At 37.0% G+C, this 23,362-nt stretch overlaps 1 protein-coding gene across 2 annotated transcripts; it reads left to right on the forward strand.

The window, feature by feature from the left end:
• The first annotated feature begins 2,206 nt into the window (after window positions 1–2,206).
• Window positions 2,207–21,942, forward strand: RAB5A (RAB5A, member RAS oncogene family). 2 transcript variants are annotated; one of them, XM_075212324.1, is made up of 6 exons: window positions 2,207–2,352; window positions 10,797–11,050; window positions 12,781–12,932; window positions 16,840–16,962; window positions 20,091–20,184; window positions 20,780–21,942. In XM_075212324.1, exons 2-6 carry the CDS (start codon window positions 10,885–10,887, stop codon window positions 20,893–20,895), a joined length of 651 nt encoding a protein of 216 aa, XP_075068425.1. In that variant the 5' UTR covers window positions 2,207–2,352; window positions 10,797–10,884; the 3' UTR covers window positions 20,896–21,942. The 2 variants fall into 2 exon arrangements, with proteins under 2 accessions (XP_075068425.1, XP_075068423.1); XM_075212322.1 differs by having other exon boundaries at window positions 2,278–2,368.
• The last annotated feature ends 1,420 nt before the right edge of the window (window positions 21,943–23,362 follow it).

The following is a 23,362-nucleotide window of genomic DNA, read 5'->3' on the forward strand; positions in this document are numbered from 1 at the left end:
TGTTTATCATCACGTACTTATAGTTCTCCTAATTTATGTGGGATTTCTTCTACTTTTTCCTAAGGAATTAAGGTGTGTCTCTCACATGCCGGCATGTTGTAGGATACAAGTAGTGTCGCTATGTTCCTAATTGATTTAGCATTAGACTTGACCAGTGTGAGTATTTTGTTTGTATTCTTGTTTTTGGTGCACCAAACAGCAATTGTTCTTATGCAACTAAATTTTAATTTTATCATGGTACCAACAATTTATTTTTTTTATTTATAACACATTTAGTAAACACATACTTGTAGGACTAGAGGTGTTTCTGTTCTCAGCGCTGTATAATTTTTTATTTCATTTTAGCAATTGATTTGGGAAGTCACAGATATCCTGTACAGCAGCTGGACCAGTCACCTGCTACTGTTTGGGCTATATAAACTGGGCCTGATTCATTAAGAAACGTAAATGCCGATATGTGTCATATTTCGTGTGAAATCACTCTGCGCATTCCCAGAACCAAACCATATACCAATGAATGCAAGAACATCCAATTCATCTTCAAAAGGACCCTTATGACACCCTATAATTTCAGAGGCGGAATGAGGAGGGGAATGGGCATATGCACGTTAGTTGCTCATATGCTCAATTCAAGCTTTGGGCATTTCAAAGGTACATGTTTTTCTGTCACATCACTTGCACAGGGGCGGGCTGGGCCAGGGGGCAGGGGGGCATTGGGCCCCCGGGCCGCTGAGTCTGACAGCTATTTGGGCCGCCCCACCCCTAAATACAATATTTAATAAATATTTCAAGCGGCCGCATCACAAGACATGCGATGCGGCCGTGTCAGCGCAAAGGCGGCCGCATCACATGACACACGATGTGTCGCGTATCATGTGATGCGGCCGCCTGTGCGCCCCCCGGGCTGGACTTTGCCAGCCCACGCCTGCACTTGCACCAGCTACATGGAAGGGGTAAGTGCAGAGCAATTGTGATGACGGTCACATCTACATGCTAGAACATGTGTTTGCAATCAGCAGCAACTGTAACAATGCATTTTATGTACAGTATATATTAATAACATGCTAATGTATTTTATGGGAAAAATTGGGAAAAAAAACTTTTTTATTGTTTGGTAATTAAAGACTATGGGCCTGATTCATTAAGAAGAGGAGGGGAGCAGGCACCAGAGAAAAGAGAGAGTGATCAGGAGGTAAGAGGTAATCCTGAAAGGACGGTGCAGCTAAGAGTGAGGGAGTTAAGGGTGCCAAGGACGAGAGGGTTGACAATTATGTTGAAAGCAGCAGAGAGGTCAAGGAGCAAGAGCAGAAAGAAGTGCTTCTTCAACTTAGCCAAGAGTAGCTTATTAGTCACCTCAGTGAGGACAGCCTCTGTGGAGTGGAGAGAGCAGTAGAACAATTGTAAGGGGTCAAGGAGAAAGTGAATAGTGAGAAAGTGTAAAAAATGATTGTAAACAAACCATTATAGATGTTTAGAAAGGAACTGGAGTACGGATATGAGGAGGAAGCTGGAGAGAGAGGCAGGCTCAAGAGATAGTGTCTTGAAAAAAAGAGTGATGAGTTCGTGTTCTGGTGGAGCATGGGCTGAGTTGCCTGGTTCTCAGTACTGATAAGTTAATTGGTATGTTAATCTATACATTCAAAAAATAAATTTAAAAAAACACTAAAGCTCACTATAATTCAATCAATGGTGAATTATATGTTTAAGAACCTGGCACTTGTGAAAGCCAATGCACGTATACATGCAGGGTTAAACATCACTAGCAGACAAAACACTACTGTTCATGATTATACACACTGTGCTGCCAACATTTTCTGCATTTCTATACGAGTTATTTTGTAGCCTTTCCAGATCGACAGATACATTTGTGACCAATGCGGAGCTCTGACGCAACATTAAACTAGAATTGTTTTGCTGACACATTTGAGCTTTAGAATACTACGTAAAGTCACTACAACAAGTTAGAGGATATAATATTTGTTTCAAATAGGGGGGGTCCAACATATAGGCTTGATTATTTTATATAAATCATGGTAATGGATAAATGGTAAATGAAGGAGTAATGAAACTTCATTGTATTCTAACTACACAACACGATAACTATCAGCACAATGCAGAAACTAAACTGGACATAAAAAAACGAGCCACGAGACTTAAACACTTTTTCCCCAGCGGCTTACCGTAGCCAATGTGATGATGTCATCGAGATCATGTGATTGGGCCAGACCGGAGTCATCGAGCAGCCCCAGGAAGCTGGCAGAGACCAGAGACCAGGGAGAGACAGGACTGGAGGCCGTTCACCTGATATGAGTGTCACTGTGCGGCTGCCGTGAGCGTCTACCCATCTCGCCGGTAACAGCAGAGATCGGTGATGTGTTCTTAGTGTTTGGGTGGGAGGAGGAAGCCGGAGAGAATGGAGAGGGGCTGCCTGCATGGATGTGCGTGTGTTGTTATTTACATGGCGCCAACCAGCTGTACAATACGGGGGCTGTACCCCATCCTTGGACACTAGTGTCCGAGCTCTCCCATCTATTGAGCAGTTTAACAGCACAGGGGGCTAGGGCCGGATTACCAAGCTTGAGCCTTGGTTCCGGGCCTCTGGTCCTATACAATCTGCCATAGAACTGTGCTTGCCCAACAATTACTCTATTGGACTCTACCAGTCATATTCGGGTTTGGTTAACAAAAACATAAATAAATGTTCACACTATCATTTAGCTGTAGTTCAGCATATATAGGTTTGTTTGGTTGATGGGTATGAAGTATACAGCTGACTCTTTGTAAAACACCAATGCTAACCTGCTGGGAACTTCTCAACACAAAAGTGTTTCTAAATCGCCCAGTTTATAATGCCACATTTACTGTTTAATACCTGCTTCACCTTTGTTTTAAAGTGGTGTAATAAAGAATGGGCATTGCATAACATGTACCTGTACACCAGTATTCAGGATTGGTAAACAATTTGTGTATTATTTGAATTTTTAATGTAGAACAGAGCTGTCTAACTATTGGGAAATAATCAGAGGTGTGTAGAAAATCCTCAAGGTTGACATTTATTTTTAGTAAAAAGGGGATGGCTGTTTCAGATGTTAATTATTCATCATCAACATTTATTTATATAGTGCCAACAGATTCTGTAGCGCTTTACAATTGGGAACAAACAGTAATAAAACACTGGATAATACATACATATGTAGAGGTAAGAAGACCTTGCTTGCAAGCTGACAATCTATGGGATAATGGTTTGATACACAAGGGTAAGTGCTCCATCATATTGAATATTTGTCCAGTTAGAATGCAAAGTATTTAGTGGGCTGTATGCTCAGTCATACAACTGTGGCCAGAGGGTTGTTGTCTTGTGTTGGCTGTGTAGAGGGTGGTAATAGGGTATCCAAGGGAGATTAAGAGGGTGGTAGAGGAATAATATAAGCTTGTCTGAAGAGGTGGGTTTTCAGAGAACACTTGAAGGTTTGAAGACTAGAGGAAAGTCTTGTTGTGTGAGGGAGTGAATTACATAAAGTGGGTGCAGCCTGGAAAAAGTCCTGTAACCAAGAATGGGAGGATGTGATGAGAGTAGAAGAGAGACGCAGATCTTGTGCAGAACCGGAGGTTTTCTATGAGATTTTTGTTCAGTCATGAACTTGGAATAAACTGAAAGTAGTTGACGAAAGCATCCCATCTCGCAACACAACTTGCAGTAACTGCTGTTGAGTGAAAAGTAGTTGCAAATAATACTGCAGAATTAAAAATAAACAAGTATTTATCTAAAATTCAGTGATGCATTGCATATACGTTAATACTATTGCAAATTACACTGCATCGTGACACAGGTTTTATGACTGGTTTATATTGATCTTTGCTCTTGCCTTGCTTAATGTTTTGCTATTGTTGTTTTTTTTTCCTCATTGGTGAACATTCAGAAAATGAAACCATATGTAAAATTAGGGAAGAGTTGCAGTACAGTTTTCAAGAGCTTTAAATATACTTAGGGCTTTTTTTTTTAATAAATAAAAAATAAATAAAGCACCAAATAATACTTCAGGATGTAGGCTAAACAGGGAATTTCCAAATAGTTTCTATTATAAGCTTAATTCAGTTGAGCCTTAGTTGAACACTGCTTGATTGTGTGCAGAGACCAGGTCTCCTGAATATTTACATTTAGACTACAAATTTGTTTGCATTCTCTGAAGTAAGCATTAAAGTTTTCCATTAATAACATTAGTTACAAGGATAGTAACAAAAAAAAGTAAATAAAAAAATGCTATAGATAGATCCTTTACAATACATATGGGTTTGCATTTTTAGCCAAGAGGCTCATGACACATCTCTGGAGATACAGACTTCAGTAACTTGCATGGTCTCTACTTTACTAAAGCCTATTTTTTTTTTTGGGAAGATTGTATGATCTATTTCGATACATATTGAAACTGTTCTGACGGCTTATGGCAACTTTGTCTCTTTTTTTTTTTTTTTTTTCTTCCCATATGTGATTGGTGTTCTGCAAATTTGGTGGCACTAACATAATGTAAGTTTGCTCATTCAGCCATTGAACTTTATGATCAGGTGTGATTTTTCATTTTTGCTCTGCATATTGTTGATAGCTGTACTTTAAAGCAGCACTACAATTGTAACTAGAAATATCTCTCGCTCACCTCCTGGTTTTCTGGTTTTTGTCTGGGGGCGGTAAGAGAAAAAAATAGGGAGACCGGGGGCACCTTTGGAAATTCTGAAAATAGAGAAGGACTGTCTATGTTCCTGTTAAACTTGAAGAACATTTCCTAAAGACAGGTGGATTCTGCAGATAATGAAGGATCCAATGCAAAGTTTTCTACAAATTCTCACAGCCCACTCCAATCTTACAGAAAAGCAGTAAAGAATGCAGAGAATTTAAAAGCACAGAAAGTTCTTATTCAAGTATTTTTCCCGCAGAAAAAGGTTCCGGGCCTTTATTTAGCTGTCTTCCTGGTAAAGATGTCAAACTTAAATTCCTGAATTCTTTCTTTAAATATATGGAGACAATGAGCTGAGCGGTAAATCTTCTAAGGAAGAAGACTACATTAGACCTCCAAAATACATATTACCATAGCCCCTCTGGGTCTCCAGCTAACATTTCTTTAGTTTTAAGTTCTTCCGTGGTTTGTTGGTTGCTCTGAAATCATAACAAAAATAATGGCAGAAGTATTCAAACATGTGAGGAACCTCTTCATCTCATATCTGGATTACTGGTTTGCAGAAGATTTAGCAGAAATTCTTAATCTGCATAGTATTATCGACATTGTTTCCAATTTGTTAGTGAGCATAATTTGAACAATCAAGTTTGAGCCTTTTAAAGTTAAGGTTCTCTTTAGGGATTTTGCTAAACTTCGATAAACAAGCCACTTTTATTCCTGCAGAAAGATGTCTAGCACAAATTCAAAAGATCTCCACTTTCCAAAAACAGTAGAACCTTTTGGTCAGAGAGACATGATGGCATCTGGCATTGCAGCTGTAATGTTTGCTTTATTCAAGAGTTTGTTCAGAAGAAACTAAACTCTAGACCAACACATAATCCTGTTGGTTTAGATCAGGCCTGTCCAACCTGCGGCCCTCCAGATGTTGTGAAACTACAAGTCCCAGCATGCCCTTCCAGCTATCAACAGGTTGTCTACTGGCAAAGCATGCTGTGGCTTGTAGTTTCACAACACCTGGAGGGCCGCAGGTTGGACAGGCCTGGTTTAGATGAAAGTTGGTGAAGGTCCACTGAAGGCCTGGATAAAGGAGTCCCTTGAACAGTCAAAAAAACAACAACATTGTAAATAGCAGGTTAAAGCAGGGATGGGGATGTTCAAAGAGGAGGAGCAGAAGTAGATGTACTCAAGTTGTAGGGAATTTGCTAGTGGTCTAGAAGGCCATTCTAGAGGACAAAATAAAAGATTATCTGCTGAGGTGTTTGCATTCCTTTAGATAACATAGTAACAGTAGCTCACCTGAACAAACATAAAAGCACAGAAGTCTTCACAGTGAACATATTCAGTTGGGTAGAAGAGCTTATTTTGTTGTTGGTAGTTTATTAAAAGGAGAGACCATTGATTGTGGGTTTCCTGAGCACTCAGTAACTAAGCCGAGGGGATTGCTGTCTGGACCACAAAATATAAAGATAACTATGAAACAGGGTATTACAGAAATAGGTATGTTTACTGCAGAGATAAATTAGTTCTCAGATTCCAAACCCCAGTGATGCCCTCTTGAGAATGGCTTATGATTTTCTGCACTAGTCACCCCGAGAGTGCTGAAGAAAATAAAGAAGTCCGTGGTTGTCCTGATAGCATTTTGGGCAAAAAAAGCGTGGTTCACTCGTCTAATGCATATAGCAGAACAAGATCTGTGGATCTTTCCAGCCAACACGATTCTTATTTCTAGCATCAGTTACATGCAGAACTAAAGAAGAAGAAAAAAACCTTAATCTTTCATTCGGAATATTAAATTGAGTATTTTAAAATCAACTGAGCTTTGATATAGCACAGTTTCAAAGCTACTTAAGAGCAGAGAACATATTGCATTGTAAGGTGTACTTACAATTTGTGAAAATAAGACTGTTCAAAAAGTAAGTTTAACATTGCTCTGATATTGGACTTCAAGAGTGACTGGATAAAAATCTCAAACCCAGCACAAAAGAATCAGGTTGCAGCCTTGAGTGTTTTTATAATTACAAACTGCATAATCACCTCTGGATTCGGAGGTTTTTGAAAAAAAACAGCTACTTATACTTTGTTTTAGAAAACTCTCTACTGTCAAAGTAATATCTGATTTTCACACATACAGGCGCACTAATGTGCTTGGTGATTGTACATACACGTGGTATTCCACCTTGTGAGCCCAGAAAAAAGTTATACTTCTACGTCCATAACAGCTTTGCAGGCATGTAATCTAGATAGTGTGGCTTGTGTTATACAGATGGTAGTTGCAGAACCTGAGTAAAAATAAGAGTTACGTTAGGGTTGAACAGCGGTATCCTCTGCTGAATTAACATATCACATAGACATTGCACTAGAACTGTCCCTGTCGGTAGGCAAATTATTATAAAAATGCTTGTCCTAATCAAACAATCAACTTTAATGCAGATGTTGGTTCTTAAATATTCTGAACAGATTTTTTTTTTCTTGGGTTCCAAATATGTTAAAATCAGCTTTGTCACACATAATGTAGTTTATTTTTTTGTTCTCTGAATTATTTAGAAAATAAATAGTAAATTGGGGAATTGTATGCCTAGTTTTACAAATATACGATCAAGAGGACTCGCCCTAAATGACACATCGATTCTTTCCTGTAGGTCAAGAACATCTGCTTTAAAGGAAATTATTATTTTACTTTGTTGTGACATCTTATACATTTGAAATGCTATCCCCTCTAAAATGGTCAGTCTCAAATAGGGATAATCCATACTTTCTCTCAATGCAGCACGTCAATAAGAAATTTTCAGAGAAATAACATTTTTTTAACACTTTAAACTCAAATTTGTCAGAGGGAAGATGGTGAATGGATGATTACTAGTAAGCGTTCAATCACCCATGATCAAGCAACTTAAATTCACTTGTGTAGTTTATACTCTGATGTCCGTCACAGAGTTAATGTTCAGGAAAAATGGGACAGGTAGGTCTTCTAAAACTAGCCTGTAATTAAAAAAAAGCCACTACAAGATGAATGCTTGTCTCTGACCAGGGACGTGCAGCATTCTAACAAGTGTCATACCAAGCCATTATGCTCTCAGAGCTTTACATGCACCATTTTGACAGCAGGATCACTATGGTGTGGTCAGGGAACAGTTAGCTTTCATGATACTCTGAGTGCAGATCACATCGGTTTAAGCACCTATCTGATACTTTTAAAATATGCACTAGTTGGCTGCTTTTGTACTATTTTTCCACCTTAAAAAAGCCTCTAAGGTGGATGCTGAAAATTCCAAGTAGTGTGTTCCATATATTGCGCAACATGGACCGCATTTCCAGCTCACTGTAATGAATCTGCTGCTGTCCAATAAGGAGTGTCACATTGCATCCACATTCTTCAGTATGAAACGCCTAACAGGTCTGAAAGTTCTCTTGGACTCATGACATTACAGGTCGCTTTATGGCATCCTCAAGGTTTTCATTTAAGGTAACATTGGGGAGAACCCCACTGACTGCTATAGCTTAATGGTATGAGTTGGGTACATAGCAGCAGATATAAACACCACATAGACAGAAACAGTACACACTTATGTTTTAGCATAGGAATCGGAGCAGTTTTCTTGGGTCTCTTTTCTCTCTGGATAATACTTAAACATGCTGTGTATGAGTCCTTAGGATTTCAAACATCTTTTCCTTAAAGTGAAATAAACTGAAAAAGCACAAAAAGTTTGTGAAAGTTCTTGGATAACGCCTATCATTTCATGTTAAAATCTCAAAGTGGGCATTTTTGTCCAGCTTATCCTAAGAGCTATGCAAATTCTGTAACAACTACCTATTTCTCAAACTACATATGTATACGAGTAAACAATGTTAAAAAGCAAAACAAAAATGCTATAAGCAATATGGTTTTATTCATCCTAGCCACCTTTCTTCACAATGTTCTGAAATGTTTTGGGGGTTCTATTTACAGGTCAAAAGAGGAATGTCTTATGTATATTTGTGGAATTAAATATATTGTTAACATCCCTAAACTACATTAATTTAGACAAACCAGTCCTGTTTTAGTTCTCTGTAAATTTCTGTACAGTTTTTAAAAAATGCTTTAATGATGTCTTTTTTTACTTTTCTTTTTTCTTTTATAATAAGGTATAGTAAGTTTATAAAGCATGAGCTTTACATACCTTGTGCTCAACGCCTCATTCTGCCTTTAGGTAACATCACCATTGGCAACTAGAGGTGTGTCCACAAAGTATAGAATTTCTGTGAGCTCTTGTTAGAATTATAGCATATTTCACCTGCCAAGTACGAACAGGTCATAACATACTGGAATGTGAAAGTCTGACAAACCTTTGTTTCTATCAAAGGAAAAGTCCAACTTTGCAGCTCGATAATGAACTTATTACATATAGTATCCGCAGTTTCTTACTAGATATAGGGTAAGAGCTATATTTTCAAAATGAACTGTTTGGGTCTCTTTTGATCATGTTCTGTGTGGATTTCTATTAATAGTTATTTACTTGTTTGTTTATCCCAGCAAATCTTTTGATTTATTTTTAAAAATAAAAATATTTTGCGCTGATCCTGATTTTACCACATGTAGTATTTGCCATATGTTGTCTTATTTGTAATCTGCCAGATATGCATTGAAAACCAGTTAGGTTTTAAAGTTTATCCATTTCATACACAGTGCAGGCAGCAGTTTTGTTGGCTGAAAAATGATTCGGGAGATTTAGGCATATGAGTTCACTAGAAAGTCACTAGAAATGTGTGATGACCAGCTAGCTGTATTTGCCTGAATAGTGATTCTACTCACAAAATTGCTGCCTTAACTATTGTTTACACAAAAAAAAAATAATATGATGGAATGAACTCTCTCCCATTATATTTTTTGTTTGTTTAAACTTACCCTGACTTTCCATTGCAGCTTGTGGTAAAGTAAACTTATGTCCATCACACACAAAAGCTATTACCCTGCAAACTGTGACATAATTGGTCATGCCCCTGTATTTCTATCCACCAATCTGTACATAGAATTTGCCAATCGCTTATATTAAACATTAGGTACTGGTACCTTCCATCACTCTGGAATTCCAATGTCTCTCACACCTATCCTCTCAGTGCGCTGTCGCTAGGTCTAGATAATAGAACTAAGTGATACAGAGAAATTTTCAATTTGTTATATTAATCATGTAAGGTGGGTTATGAATTAAATTTGCTGACAATCAAAGGGGCAGGAGCCAAATCTCTCAGTCCGTGTCCTTGCACGTTATCCTTCGGCTGTAAGTGACAGTCCGGGTCCGTTGATGGTGACATGCACTGTAACATGCGGTCACCTTTAAGAAGCAACATAGAACTCTTGTCAACTTAGAGTAATATAGCAGCCAGTCAGATGAAGTAGTACTGTGGTCGGCACAGGATTAAGAAAACCCTACTACACAGAAGGTTCTGTAAACAAACATTATACATTACTTATTGCATATACTTACAATGATAGATATTTTTTTTTCTAAGATACAGATCCCACAATTATGCATTACAGTAGCTATTTCTTCATTTTCTAGATAAGCAACTGTAGTGTTTTTATTTACTAGCTTTCTGGATAAAATTGTGCTATTTTAAAAGGATAATTTTTCCCATTGAAAAACTAGATACTTCATTGTGGTGATTTGTCCCCTCCCGCCATTCAAGCTTTTAATGAATATATAATAAGATGTTAGTTGAAACACTCTGGTATGATTGTATCATGTATTACAGTGTACTTTCTATTCATGTAAAATAACATGCATAGTTTTAATAGAATTATTAATGAGTGGACACAACACATGTATTGTCCATTTAATGTCTGGTGTGGAGGCAGCATTGTTTCGGCCAACTCGATGGTATTAAGTGAGATCCTCCTACACCAGTCAGCAGAACTCATTTTCTGCTGGAACATTCTGTTGCATAGTGTGGCTCTAATTACTAAGCCCTTGTTAGTAAAAATAAATACTGTGTGTAGCCAGTGAAAGTAATAATGAATATATAGTGAGACTTGTTATTGATCATATAAATGTTTTGATACATAGTTGCTCAAGCCAGACATTCTTAAGAAGAAATAGTCCAGTATTTTAGTTGTGTGCATTTACAGCATTTTCTCATTTTTATTAATAGAGTACCAGAAGGATAAGCAACTGCAGAACCCCTTTGCTTCGTGGACTGTTGTACATAAATACAGAGACTTGCCTATCAAAATTTAAATATGGCTAATCGAGGAGGAGCCACCAGACCCAATGGACCAAATGCTGGAAATAAAATCTGTCAGTTCAAGCTGGTCCTCTTAGGAGAGTCTGCTGTGGGAAAATCCAGCCTAGTGCTACGCTTTGTAAAGGGACAGTTTCATGAATTCCAAGAAAGCACAATTGGAGGTTAGAAAAAAAATAAAAAAAAATAACAATTTTCATTACCATTGTACTTACTATAACGTACTATCGTACATTGGAGATAAATTGTAATTCTAACAAAACAATACTCTAGTACTATGAACTTTCCCACTAAATATCAGACACTCTGGCAATGTAAAACAAGTGGTTTATATTGTATACAACAACCTCCAAGTAAAAGCAGATACACAGAGGAAATGTTAGATGACCTCTGCCACAGTTGTCTAACAAAACAAAATAAGCATGGATCCTATTTGCAAAATTAAGCTTTTTGCATACATCAAATATAATTTTGATATGAGAAAAGTTCTCAAAGTTGGACCTTTACTTTAATTCTATCCCGATATAAGAAAAATCAAAGGTTAAGGAATAGCACATTAGTTATACTTGCTGTGACATCATTGACCTCTGCCCTGTTTGTGAATCGATCAAGGAACACTACAGTCACTGTTTTATCTTGTTAAATGTTTATTTGCTCTGCAAAGAGGATATATTATTCCTGTTGCACTAGTTTAATGTCACTTAAACCTGCATTGTCTAAAGTGGTGACATTTTTTTTTTGTTCACTGTGTAATTGCTGTGGAAGGGGGCTTGTGAGCTGGAGGACCAATTAGAACCCACATTGTCTGTTTGTCTGATTGCAGCTTCTGATTGGTTCTTTCCCTCACCAAACCTGCCTTTAAATCCTTCTATATATGTATGATTTACCCATTTTGTTGTTGTAATGTTTAATTAATTGTTGTGTACTACATTGTATACATTAAGACTTAAATTGTGCTTGTCATTTTTGTTATTGTAAAACTATTTGTTCACCTCTTCCAAATCTGCACCCTTTGCAAACTAGTTGATGCCGCTATCCTTAAATATGAGAGGCACTATACAGTTAGCCCTGGCCACAAACCATTAAGTCACACCTTCTGCAGTAACCTGTGTTAAAACAACTGTAACCCCAAGTTGTTGATGATCAAACCATGCACAGATGGGCATACTGCCCCCATAATTCAACTTCCCAAAAAATCTAAAAAGACATACAGAGCTATTGATGGCTTGAGTGAATGGTACAATTGTTCCCGGTAGCACTTGCTGCAGATTCATTCCTCCTGCACTCTTCTGAGCCAAACAGGCTTCGGCATTGCCTAAGAGCTACTCTCATTCTTGGCCTACACTGATTGAGCTGACTATGTAAATGTCGTTACGGAGGAAAGAAAAGCCCAGGTGTAATCTGAGTTCTGTAAAGGACAGCAGGAAAGTAATTGCTTCCGAGCCCTGTTGCTTGACCTGGCATCATATACATATGGGGCACAATAATTATCACTAATAACCAATGTGTACTGTTGTTGGCATATAGCTATTTGTTTGCCTTTTCCCTAAAGCACAGAGGCAAGAGATCATTCTTTTTCTTGCATCTTAAAAAATGTGTTTCTGAATCTTTATTTGTAAGTAAATGTACGTAAGGCAAGTATGTCTTTATGTATGTGTTGATACAATATGAAATATGCCTTTTAAAAATTAAAAGTAAATAAATCGAAAACTGTTTTCAACTAAATAGTGCTAGCCTTCAAAGGGATGTTATATTTCCCTAGGTTGGTTTTGGTTTTGCAATGCTTGTTGTTTGTAAATAATAGGTTTTTCTACCATCTCTCCCTTTTTCCCTTCCTTCTCTCTTTTTTTTTTTTTTTTTTTTTTTTTTTCTTTCCCCTTTTTTTTGAATATAGCTGCATTTCTTACCCAGACTGTCTGCCTTGACGATACAACAGTGAAATTTGAAATTTGGGATACGGCTGGTCAAGAGCGATATCACAGTCTAGCCCCTATGTACTACAGGGGGGCCCAAGCTGCAATAGTTGTATATGACATCACAAATGAGGTACCATGAGTTTGTTTGAGTTTCTGTTCTTATAATAAATGTTAGATGTTATTGGTTTGTATTGCCATAACCAGAAAGAAGAAAATATATTATTGTATTTTGGTATAAATATTTTACACATACACATGATTACTTAGTATTTTCTTTTTTAGTTGTTATGAACTTCTATACAGTAAGGAAGGAAATGTCAGATGCGGTGTGCAGGGAAAATATGGGTCATTTTTTAAATATTATTTAGTATATATATTTTAGGCATGGTGCTCCAAGTGTGCAAAATAGCTTATCTGGAAACCTGAAGCCCCAAGCATTCCAGATAACCCAGTGGGTTGGGGGTTTGTTTTGTTATACATAGTTGACATTTTGATTATACTTTAGAATTATGGGTTTCTTTTTATCTCGTGAGGTGCTTTGCTGCTTATCTTGCACAATAATATAGTAATTAGTGAACGTTTTAGCAAATTACTTTACTACTCTTTACTGTACTGTGTACACAGCATTGTAGGGAAGAGTAAACCATGACTGTGCACTGTGCTGTTGTCTCGCCCGACTGGGTTTTAATCCTCAGCAGACATAATGTGTCTGCTTTTCCGATGCAGTCATTTCTTTTGTGTTAGAAAAGTAAAAGTGGAAAAACTTTTACTTATTTAGATATACGAATTCCCCTCAACTCATGACCTAGTAAATTACTGTGTTAAGAGTTTTTTTTACATCAATATTTAAGGAAAAACTCCTTTTTTGCTTAACATTTTTAGTCATATGTGAACTGTAGTAGGCCTGTAAGATACCACGTTGAGAGGGGAATGTGGGATATCACAAACAGGTTATCCACTGTAAAAGGATGTGCATACGCTAATGACCATTTAATAACTATTCTCCTTAATTAACTACATGCAAAGGTAGTTTTCAATTTAAATGAGAAATTATTCCTTTTCTGCCTCTAAATTAACTCTGTGTTAGACATATGTATCAATCCATACTATTCATACACCCTAGACATGGGACTTAAAATCACACAGGACATATTCATTTCCTTCCAACTACTACACTATTCATGTAATACAAATGGGTAACCATTTATGCTTAGATACACACAGGGCCGGATTAACCATAGGGCTAACTGGGCTACAGCCCAGGGGGCCCTTGAAAGTGCTCAGAAGCAGTATTGATGGGGCGGGGGCGCCTTCGGCGCGATCAGTGCTGCTGAGCACTTTCCCTGCAGTACTTCCCCGGCACGCTGTATTCTCCTTACTGAGGAGATCTCGTGAGTCTCACTCTCACGAGATCTCCTCAGTAAAGAGCGTACAGCGCGCTGGAGAAGGAGGTAAGTGCTGGAGGGGAAGGATGCGGACAGCTCGGATCACGGGGGGGTCGGGCAGCTCGGATCACGAGGGGGGGGGCCCTCACGGGGGAATGGAGGCCCCCTTAGCCCAGGGGCCTCCATTCCCTTAATCCGGCCCTGGATACACGTAGTACATCATAGGGACAATGGTACCTATATCATAATAATAATCTTAAAAAAAAATAAAACGTACTGCTGCCAGTATACATAACCTATTTTGAGCAACACTACCACAGCTCTCATCATTACTAACTACAATTTACAGTACCATTGTCCTATCCTCAGCAAATGCAACTATATATTCCTATATTTTCACATGTTTGTCAAACTTTATATGCTACCTCACAAGACAAACTATACACCAAGTACAAATGTACAGCACTGCTATCATTCTCATATATCAGTCTCCATAGAAGCATAATATGTATATCTCAGTACAGTATTACACACAAGGACTAACTGCAGTCATATTATCAGGCATAGCTCTAACATCGCTTCTGTTACTATAAAAATATTCTGTATTCCGTGATGCTTATTTATTATTACACATAGTACCAACTTAAACTCTCATTTTTACACACAATTTACAGAATCTATATTATTCTATATCACAAGTCTCTGTTGTCTAATATGCATCTCGCAACTATCAAATTCCAAGTACAATTTATCAATCATAAACTCCAATATACATATTCATATAAACCTCATTAACCATTACTGCTCCCAATAATGCATACACCACATATCAACCTCATTAACCATTACTGCTCCCAATAATGCATACACCACATATCAACCTCATTAACCATTACTGCTCCCAATAATGCATACACCACATATTAACCATTACTGCTCCCAATAATGCATACACCACATATCAACCTCATTAGCCATTACTGCTCCCAATAATGCATACACCACATATTAACCATTACTGCTCCCAATAATGCATACACCACATATCAACCTCATTAGCCATTACTGCTCCCAATAATGCATACACCACATAATTAACCTCAACATAAGTCTTACACCTATACCGTTATCAATTACATTTTCAGCGTACGGTAGCTCATACTCTGCCTTCTTTGCATATCTTTGGACTAGTCTGGACTTCATTAGCCAGGGGAGAGGGATTCAATGTTGTGTTCTTCTTCCTTGTGGACAACGGGCCTAATCTCTGAGCTGTTCTGGTTTTGTTAGATGTTTGTGAGAGGAGCCCTGTGCAGGAAATGGTCATCGATCCAATCATGTGTAAATTGGGGGTCACCGTTAAAACAAAGCATATACCACTGGCCTAATAATTACTTGGCATGTAAAATGAGGGATGGGAAATGTGTCCTTTAACACCGACCAACCCACGGTGTACATGAAAATAAAATGATTAATGTAACCTGCTAGTCAGTTTCCCGACAGGAAACCATTGTGCTGCATACATTTATACCACATGAGCTCTTAAAGTGCACTTGATACAAATATTGGGATATCTGTTACACTTTCATAGACCCAATTTAGTAATAAGGTACTAAATATTAGAGCTGTAAACCAGACTGCAGAAAGTGTGTAAATGGAACACAGAAACAAGAATGTTACATCTGAGAAATGGTTCAGAGCCTTTCTGAGAGCCAACAGGATTCTGGTGGAATTAATTTTTTTTGTTTATTGTGCTATAAGTATAGCAAAAAAAATAACATCTTGAGATACGACAGGTCCATCTTAGGAGGATTTGAAGGACACTAAAAATACTCTGATGCTAGTGAAAATGTGCTTACTACTTATCATGCTAAGTGCTTTAGGTCATTGGTTTGAAAAAATGATTCTTCCCAATGACCAGAATTCATTGGTTAATAGTATCTGAATAATATTTCCATGAAATATATTCATGCTATTGGCATTATTATTATTAAGTTACTCTTATAACGCCTCATAATTCGCAGTGCTTTACATAGAATATTTATTCATTCACATTAGTCCCTGCCACAGTGAAGCTTACAATCTATATTCCCTAACACACACACACCCACACGTGTTATATTCATCAGAAGCCAATTAACCTAGCAGTATGTCCTATTGTTGGCTCTTATTGGTATTAAGGTACCGTATTTAGGTCTCATATTTGGCACACATAGTGTTAACCTTATTGTTGGAAGCATGTAGTGTAGGTTGAATTTGCAGAATGTTTAAGGGTCAAACACTTGTTTTGGAGTTTGACGGGTCCACAGAATCCATACAGCTGCAGACTGGCAGAAATATAGCACTGGCATTCTGTAAATTTCCACAGTTGTGAGGATGCAAATTACCTTAGCCAACAGCTATTCAACATATCTACAACATTGTAGAAGAGTTCCAGTTGACTGGGGTCATTTGTACGTTTTGCTTAACTTAGTGTTTTGATTATTTTAGCTGTCTAAGCTGTGCAGCATTTGCTCATTGGTACAAACATTTTTTTTATTTTGAGTAGTTAGTTTGAGATCACAAAGCCAATGTGGGAGGAGAATATCAGTGCAGGGGCAGCTGTGGTGCAAGAACAATGAAATATATCAGATAACTAAACGTATTGTATTACAGGAGTCTTTTGCAAGAGCGAAGAACTGGGTGAAAGAACTTCAGAGACAAGCAAGTCCTAATATTGTGATAGCTTTGTCTGGTAACAAAGCAGATCTGGCTTCCAAGCGGGCTGTGGACTTTCAGGTAAGTGTATACATTTCCCTAAAATCTAAAGTCACAGTGTCTGTGTTCTGACGGCCTAATTGAAATATAAAATGGATTATGTAATATTGCTATTCTCAATACTCTAGTGTTTATCTAGAGATTTATCTAATTTTAAGGCAGTCTAATTACCCCTTACTGCCTATATGGTGAGGTAGATTAAAGCGTCCATGAAGCTTTCATTTTATAGCATCTCTTATTTAGTTGTGTGCTGTCTTAATTAGTAGAATTAATGTAGGTTGCCAGAACATAGGACTTCATCAGATCACATTGATTTTTCGGGTAATATAAGTGGACCGCCATAAAACCGGAAAGATCCGTTTTTTTGGGGGTTTTTTTGTTTGTTTTTAGCGCAGCAAAATGACCTCCTGTTAGTCCAACATTGTCTCCAATATATTGTACTTAAAGGGAATGTACCATTAAATATCAAATTAAAATAAGTTATTATAGTATAAGTGATTTGCCATTCATCTTTTGTGTCACTATGGAATAATGTGTGGGTGTATAATATATAACACTTGGTGAATTCAGTTGTAAAAATGCACAGCCGCCCCATAGGTTGTTTTTTTTTTGTTTGGATTCCAGCCCCACCCCCCTCTCTTTTTCAGGGATTCATTTCTTGCTACCACTTTAGGTTGCCTCATTAGCATGTCAATACTAATTAGAATTGCCTTTTGAGTTTTTCTATATCAGTGATGCTTCGATTCATCAATGTACGTTCATAGTCTACACAGACTAATAGATTAGAGGTTTAAATCCCTCAGTTTAAAGCCAACGGTGCTCCTATTTAAACAGCATATGCTCATGCCGTGCTAATGCATACAAAAATAAATATGAATAAGGGTACACACCAGCAGCTGAAATTAAGATTCTTCTACTCCATCTTCTCTGGTGCAGAATTGGACTGATCATGTTTGTGATTAGTTGAGGGGATTCCCTTTGATGTAAGGGAGAGAGAGGTACAGTAGCATCAGAACTTGAAAGGTAGCTTTGACCTCAATAGGCAATTCTATGGAGTGCCCGCATGCTCCTATGGTTACTGGCTGGTAGAGCACAGAAGATAAAGTAAGCACATTTTCCTGAAAAGGGGAGGAGTAACACAATAAAAGATACATAATTAATATGCTTCATTGTGTTGGAAAGGCCCATTAATCCCTTGCAGACTGGGGATGGTTTACTCTGACATGTTAATGGTTTTGCTCGAATTATGGTTCACCAGCAATCATTTTTTTTTATTCTATTCAAGCAAATTTGGCTTTTTTGTTTTCCAAAAGAGACAGAGATTCTTTTGGACCATATGGAAATAACTTCTAACTAATGTTCTTGTTAGCTATGGAATAACAGACAGAAATCAAATAATTATAACCTCACCAATACTACTGGAGTAGTATCTTCCATAGCCACTGAAATCTAGTTCATGCAGATGGATAATGTGGAAGTAAAATAGAGTAGCACTACTACTAAGTGAAAACCCGAAAATAAATAAGATACAGCCTAAGAATAAAAAGTAATTCATGTACTAAATATGCATGTGTAGGAATTTTAAGTCATTGGCAATTTTTTTAAAAGGTGAACTATTACAGTGGAATAGGAAAATATAGAATCAAACACTAAACAAACACAATATAATAAAAGTAATTTGAGACGTGTCAAAGATATAATATACTCCAATTGCGGAGGAGGTGTGTATTATATGCCTGAACTTAGGCAGTTTCTAGCAATGTTGACTTATTTGAGACTCTATTAGTTCCTAATTGTTGGCTGTTTCTATGTTGCATATGAGGTTGTGACAATATTTCTTGATTTATATATGAATTTGCTTAATAGTTCTCTTCCTCATTGTAATACCATTGTCTATATTTTAATATCAAGTTGGTTACTCTCTATTTTTGTTTTTATTTCATCTGTGAATTTTATTCATGTTTTATTATTTGTTAAATTATTCACTCAATAATTCTTAGAGTTCTTTTTAAAGTCTGCCATATTGAATACATTTTCTTTTTAAATAACAGGGTTACATCATGTGCTGTTCTTTTATGAGTGTTTAAGAACTCTTAGAGTAGGCAGTCTGCACATATTTCTTCTTTTGTGTCTGCCAGACACCAGCAACCAAACATGGCCCATGGGTGTGAGAAACAACTTGTGGGGAGTGACAGAAACAATTTAAGTAAACGTTATAATTTTTTTTCTTTTTTCATTCACTTTTTGGAAACAAAAGTGTAATTGTTTTATGTGTTTAACATGTGTAAACCCTTCTATGCACCATCTTGTTGAGTTTCTGATATACAGGTGTTATATTTTTTTGTTTAACTAAGACTTGTCATTAATGTTGCAGAGGCTATTTAGTTTATAATAGAAGTCTAATGGAGAATAAAAAAACAATTTGTTTCTCTGGGAATCCATGTGATCAAGAGAGTGGCTTCTATGCTAATTAGATGCTAGCATGCAAATTGCTTTGCTGGACACATTTCTTTTTCATGTACACTGTCTGCCCTGCTTTGTCTGGGGTCTAGATCAGTGTGATGCGTTGACAGCATGTGGTACAGGGAGGGGAGCAACAGATAGAGCGCTGCCTATTAAGTACTTTGTGCTAAAGCCATGAATGGATGATTTTTCTTTTTCACTTTATACTTGAATTACTATCTAAGTAATTCAATAACCACTGCTACAAAGTTGTCCTGTCCTATTTTAAGGGGCTAATTTACCTAGAACTCAAGTTCCATCCATAAATTATCTTCTGACATACATTTATACATATATTCATGTCACTGTATGTTATTAATTTGTATCATGATCCGCTCCATGTACAGCACTGAATAATATGTCTGTGCTTTATGTATAAAGATTATAATAATGTGTTGAAACTTCAAAAACTTAACAGAACTGGAAGTATTTCAGAAAAAAACTGTTTTCCTATGCCCAACATGCTCTGTCTAAATTACATTGAAGATATAATATACAATATCTGATGTCTGTAATGGTGGAAGAACATCTTACATATGTATTTTTGAAGGTTACAATATACCACTTTATGCTGGATCTACTTGTAGTTGGGTTTACTTGCCCATTTAAATATCAGATGTGTAAGTTCTCAGTGAATCTTTTTGCAGGAGGCTCAGGCTTATGCAGATGATAATAGCTTGTTGTTCATGGAGACTTCTGCCAAAACATCAGCAAACGTGAACGAAATATTCATGGCAATAGGTAAGTGCAAACAAATATAAGAATTAACCTTTGGTGTCCCAGATAATTTGTCTGAATATAGTTTTATGACCCAATATATGTATACAATTTCACCCACTAATTGCAGTGCGGAATGTTCAAGTATGTTATTTACAAACCGGTTCTGTTTCATGTTTCACAGATGCATAATGCTTTTTAAATGTTTTAAGGGCAGACTTATGAGTCCTGTAAGAATACATAAATCAAGCCCCTCTTAGATGGTCAGACTTGTTGTTTCCCCTTTATTGCCTCAGTAGTTAAAACGTTTTCCATGCCTAACCAACCATGTATTTTTGTGGGTGTCCTTTCAGTGATTGATTGATCCTCTAGTATTCCTGTGAGCTAATTCACAAAATATATACCAGCAGTGTTATCTGGTTGAACACACTTTCAAAGACCCGATACAGTATTTAGAGAGAGTATGGAGCACTTTTTCATAAGCTTATGCCACTTTCCCTCCGCACCCGTAGGTCAATGACCCATACAATGTAATCTGTGTGTTAATTTCATACAACATTGGTGGAATCAAAAGGCACTATATAATATATCTTATTTCTTTTCCCAACTCTCCTTACAGCCAAGAAGCTTCCCAAGACTGAACCACAGACTGGTGGAGGCAACACCGTCAGAGGAAGGGGAGTAGATCTTACTGAAACTGCACAACCTAGCAAAAGTCAATGCTGTAGTAACTAAGCCTTCATGTACTTTTAAACTGTATTGATATTCTCTGCTTCCTAATTGTTAAAATAACAATTGAGTGTTTAATCCTTTCTCAGCCTCGGTGCCGACCCTTCAACGCAATGCGTTACAAGTCCCCCCTGGCAGTAATTACAATAACATGGCCCACTGAAACTTTAAACAGAAAGGGACCTCCAGTGTTGTCTCACTCCTAATACAGAGGTCTTTAAGTGCAGAATCTGATTTTTAACATGCATGCATTGTTTTCTAAAAGCAGGTAAATTGTTGTTGTGTAGCGGATACACTCATAATATTACTAGTAAAACTCAAGTCCAAAAAAGAACAACTGTCACCAAATGTCAGACCTTGGAAAATTAACTAACATTATACTATTATCTGTGATGAATTTCCAGTCCATCTTATTGATGATGATGATGATGATGATTAACCCACAGTTGAACATTTTAGACTTTTTTTTTTTTGTTCTAAATAATTCATTTTTAATATGAATAGCAGCAAAGGTATAACAAATGGTTTTGGCTTCACAGTATTCATTGAAAATCGCCTCCTCTGCAGTTAGTGTACATTCCGCTTCTTAATGTATAACTTATCAGCCACTAATTGTTTTTCTTCTTACATAGAAAAATAGTAAACAAAATACGGTTTGCTTACACCATTGTTTTCATTGGTCTTTTTGGGGATATATTTTTTATTTTAAAAACAAGTCATTAAAATCATGTTAAAATCATGTGAGCTATATTATTCATGGTGATTCATATGAGATGTAATTTTCTTTTCTGCTTCATGGAACACCGAACACTCTAGTATCCGTTAATTCTGCTTTGACAGGGTTTACTTTTTGTTTCTTTGCCCAATACAAGTACAATGGTCTAACAATTATGTGTACTCCATTTAGTTCTCTTAAAATTGGATGGTAAAATTGTATTGTAAATAGGGTACTGGATTGTAGTCTTCATTTATGTTTAATATGTTCTGTTACTTGTTTGATTTAGTTAAAATTGTACAGTTACTAAAATGATGAAATAAAAAAAGCTAATGGTTTTTTTGTGTTTCCTCTTGCCAGATTTACTAATGTGTAACTATTGATATGCGTAATAATCTTTTGGACACTCACAAATGTATATCTAAATGACCTCCCATCTTAACACAGATTAATAGTTCACATTTGATGTGTAGCAGACTGCAAGCTATTGCAGTCTTTTGTGAGACATTTTAGACCAGGGTTTCCCAAACCCAGTCCTCAGGGCTCCCCAACAGTGCAGATTTTCCATATCTCCTTGCTGGAGCACAGGTGTAGTCATTACTGACTGACACATTGTAAGAGATCCACAGGTGGTCCTAATTATGTCAGTGCAGGTTTTCCGGATCACACTGACATAATTAGGACCACCTGTGGATTTGTTACAATGTGTCAGTCAGTAATGAATACACCTGTGCTCCAGCAAGGAGATATGGAAAACCTGCACTGTTGGGGAGCCCTGAGGACTGGGTTTGGGAAACCCTGTTTTAGACTAACATGGTGCTTTGAAAGACCTTCAATAGATGTGCACATCCGACTTCCACTCTTAAATGTGAAAGGACTTTTTTGCATGTTAAGATCTTTTTCAAATATACAATATAAGTGAATGTTATTTCTAGCTATCTTTAAATAAGCCAAATTGTATTTTACAGTTAACGGTGTGTTAATAGTACCTTTGCCAAGTGAAATGGCAGCTAGTACTCATTTTAATAAATGGGAACAATATAAGGCTTACTATTTGTGGTGAGCATTGCTGGAAAGAGAATTGACGCTTACTGCTTTCCTTGTCGGTGAAACAATTTGAGAACCAATACAACATACATGGGTTACTCGATTCCTCCTACTAAATTGGTTAAATAATAGGTTTGTGTCAAGAAATCTTACTCCTGGAATATTTGTCATTTTCAATAATATCACATTAGCTGTTTTTATCATTTATGCTGTGGGTCCATAAACAAAAAATCAAGGATTAAATGTTGGGCATTGCCACTAAATCAAATTTTACCTGTCGGCCTATTTATCTGGATTGCGTATATTACAGTACAGAAGCAGTAGCCAAATTATTATGAACTCTTGTGTAATATGTTTTTAATATTAAAGACTAGTTATACTTTATTACCAATATCAAGCACGGTCTGCACCTCCTCTCACTCTGACTCCTCCCCACTGCCATCTGTAACAGAATTCTTAGAATGTGTTAGTACATTACAATCAGCAATAGGTTTTAGGGCAGTGCAGGGAAACTGAGACCTGGGAATTCCATTAAAGTCTGCAAGCATAGCCGCCTACAGCCAGGACTTGGAACAGAACCTGTAGCTGCATATATGCTGGGTAGCAGTTATAAGGAGAATATGATGACTGTAGTGTATTAAAAGGAGTCTAAAAATGGATCAAACTGGAAAATGTAATAAAAGTAGAGAAACCCTTTTATGTTAATGTGCA

This window comes from Mixophyes fleayi, chromosome 5 (assembly GCF_038048845.1).
Source record: "Mixophyes fleayi isolate aMixFle1 chromosome 5, aMixFle1.hap1, whole genome shotgun sequence".
NCBI classification, from domain to species: domain Eukaryota; kingdom Metazoa; phylum Chordata; class Amphibia; order Anura; family Limnodynastidae; genus Mixophyes; species Mixophyes fleayi.

What these genes read in the sequence shown, in the direction of transcription:
- RAB5A (XM_075212324.1), top strand. Translation starts at nt 10,885, where the DNA reads ATGGCTAATCGAGGAGGAGCCACCAGACCCAATGGACCAAATGCTGGA. An exon ending in TATATGACATCACAAATGAG is followed by an intron (nt 12,933 to 16,839) that starts GTACCATGAGTT and finishes ATTGTATTACAG; the next exon opens with GAGTCTTTTGCAAGAGCGAA. An exon ending in AGCGGGCTGTGGACTTTCAG is followed by an intron (nt 16,963 to 20,090) that starts GTAAGTGTATAC and finishes ATCTTTTTGCAG; the next exon opens with GAGGCTCAGGCTTATGCAGA.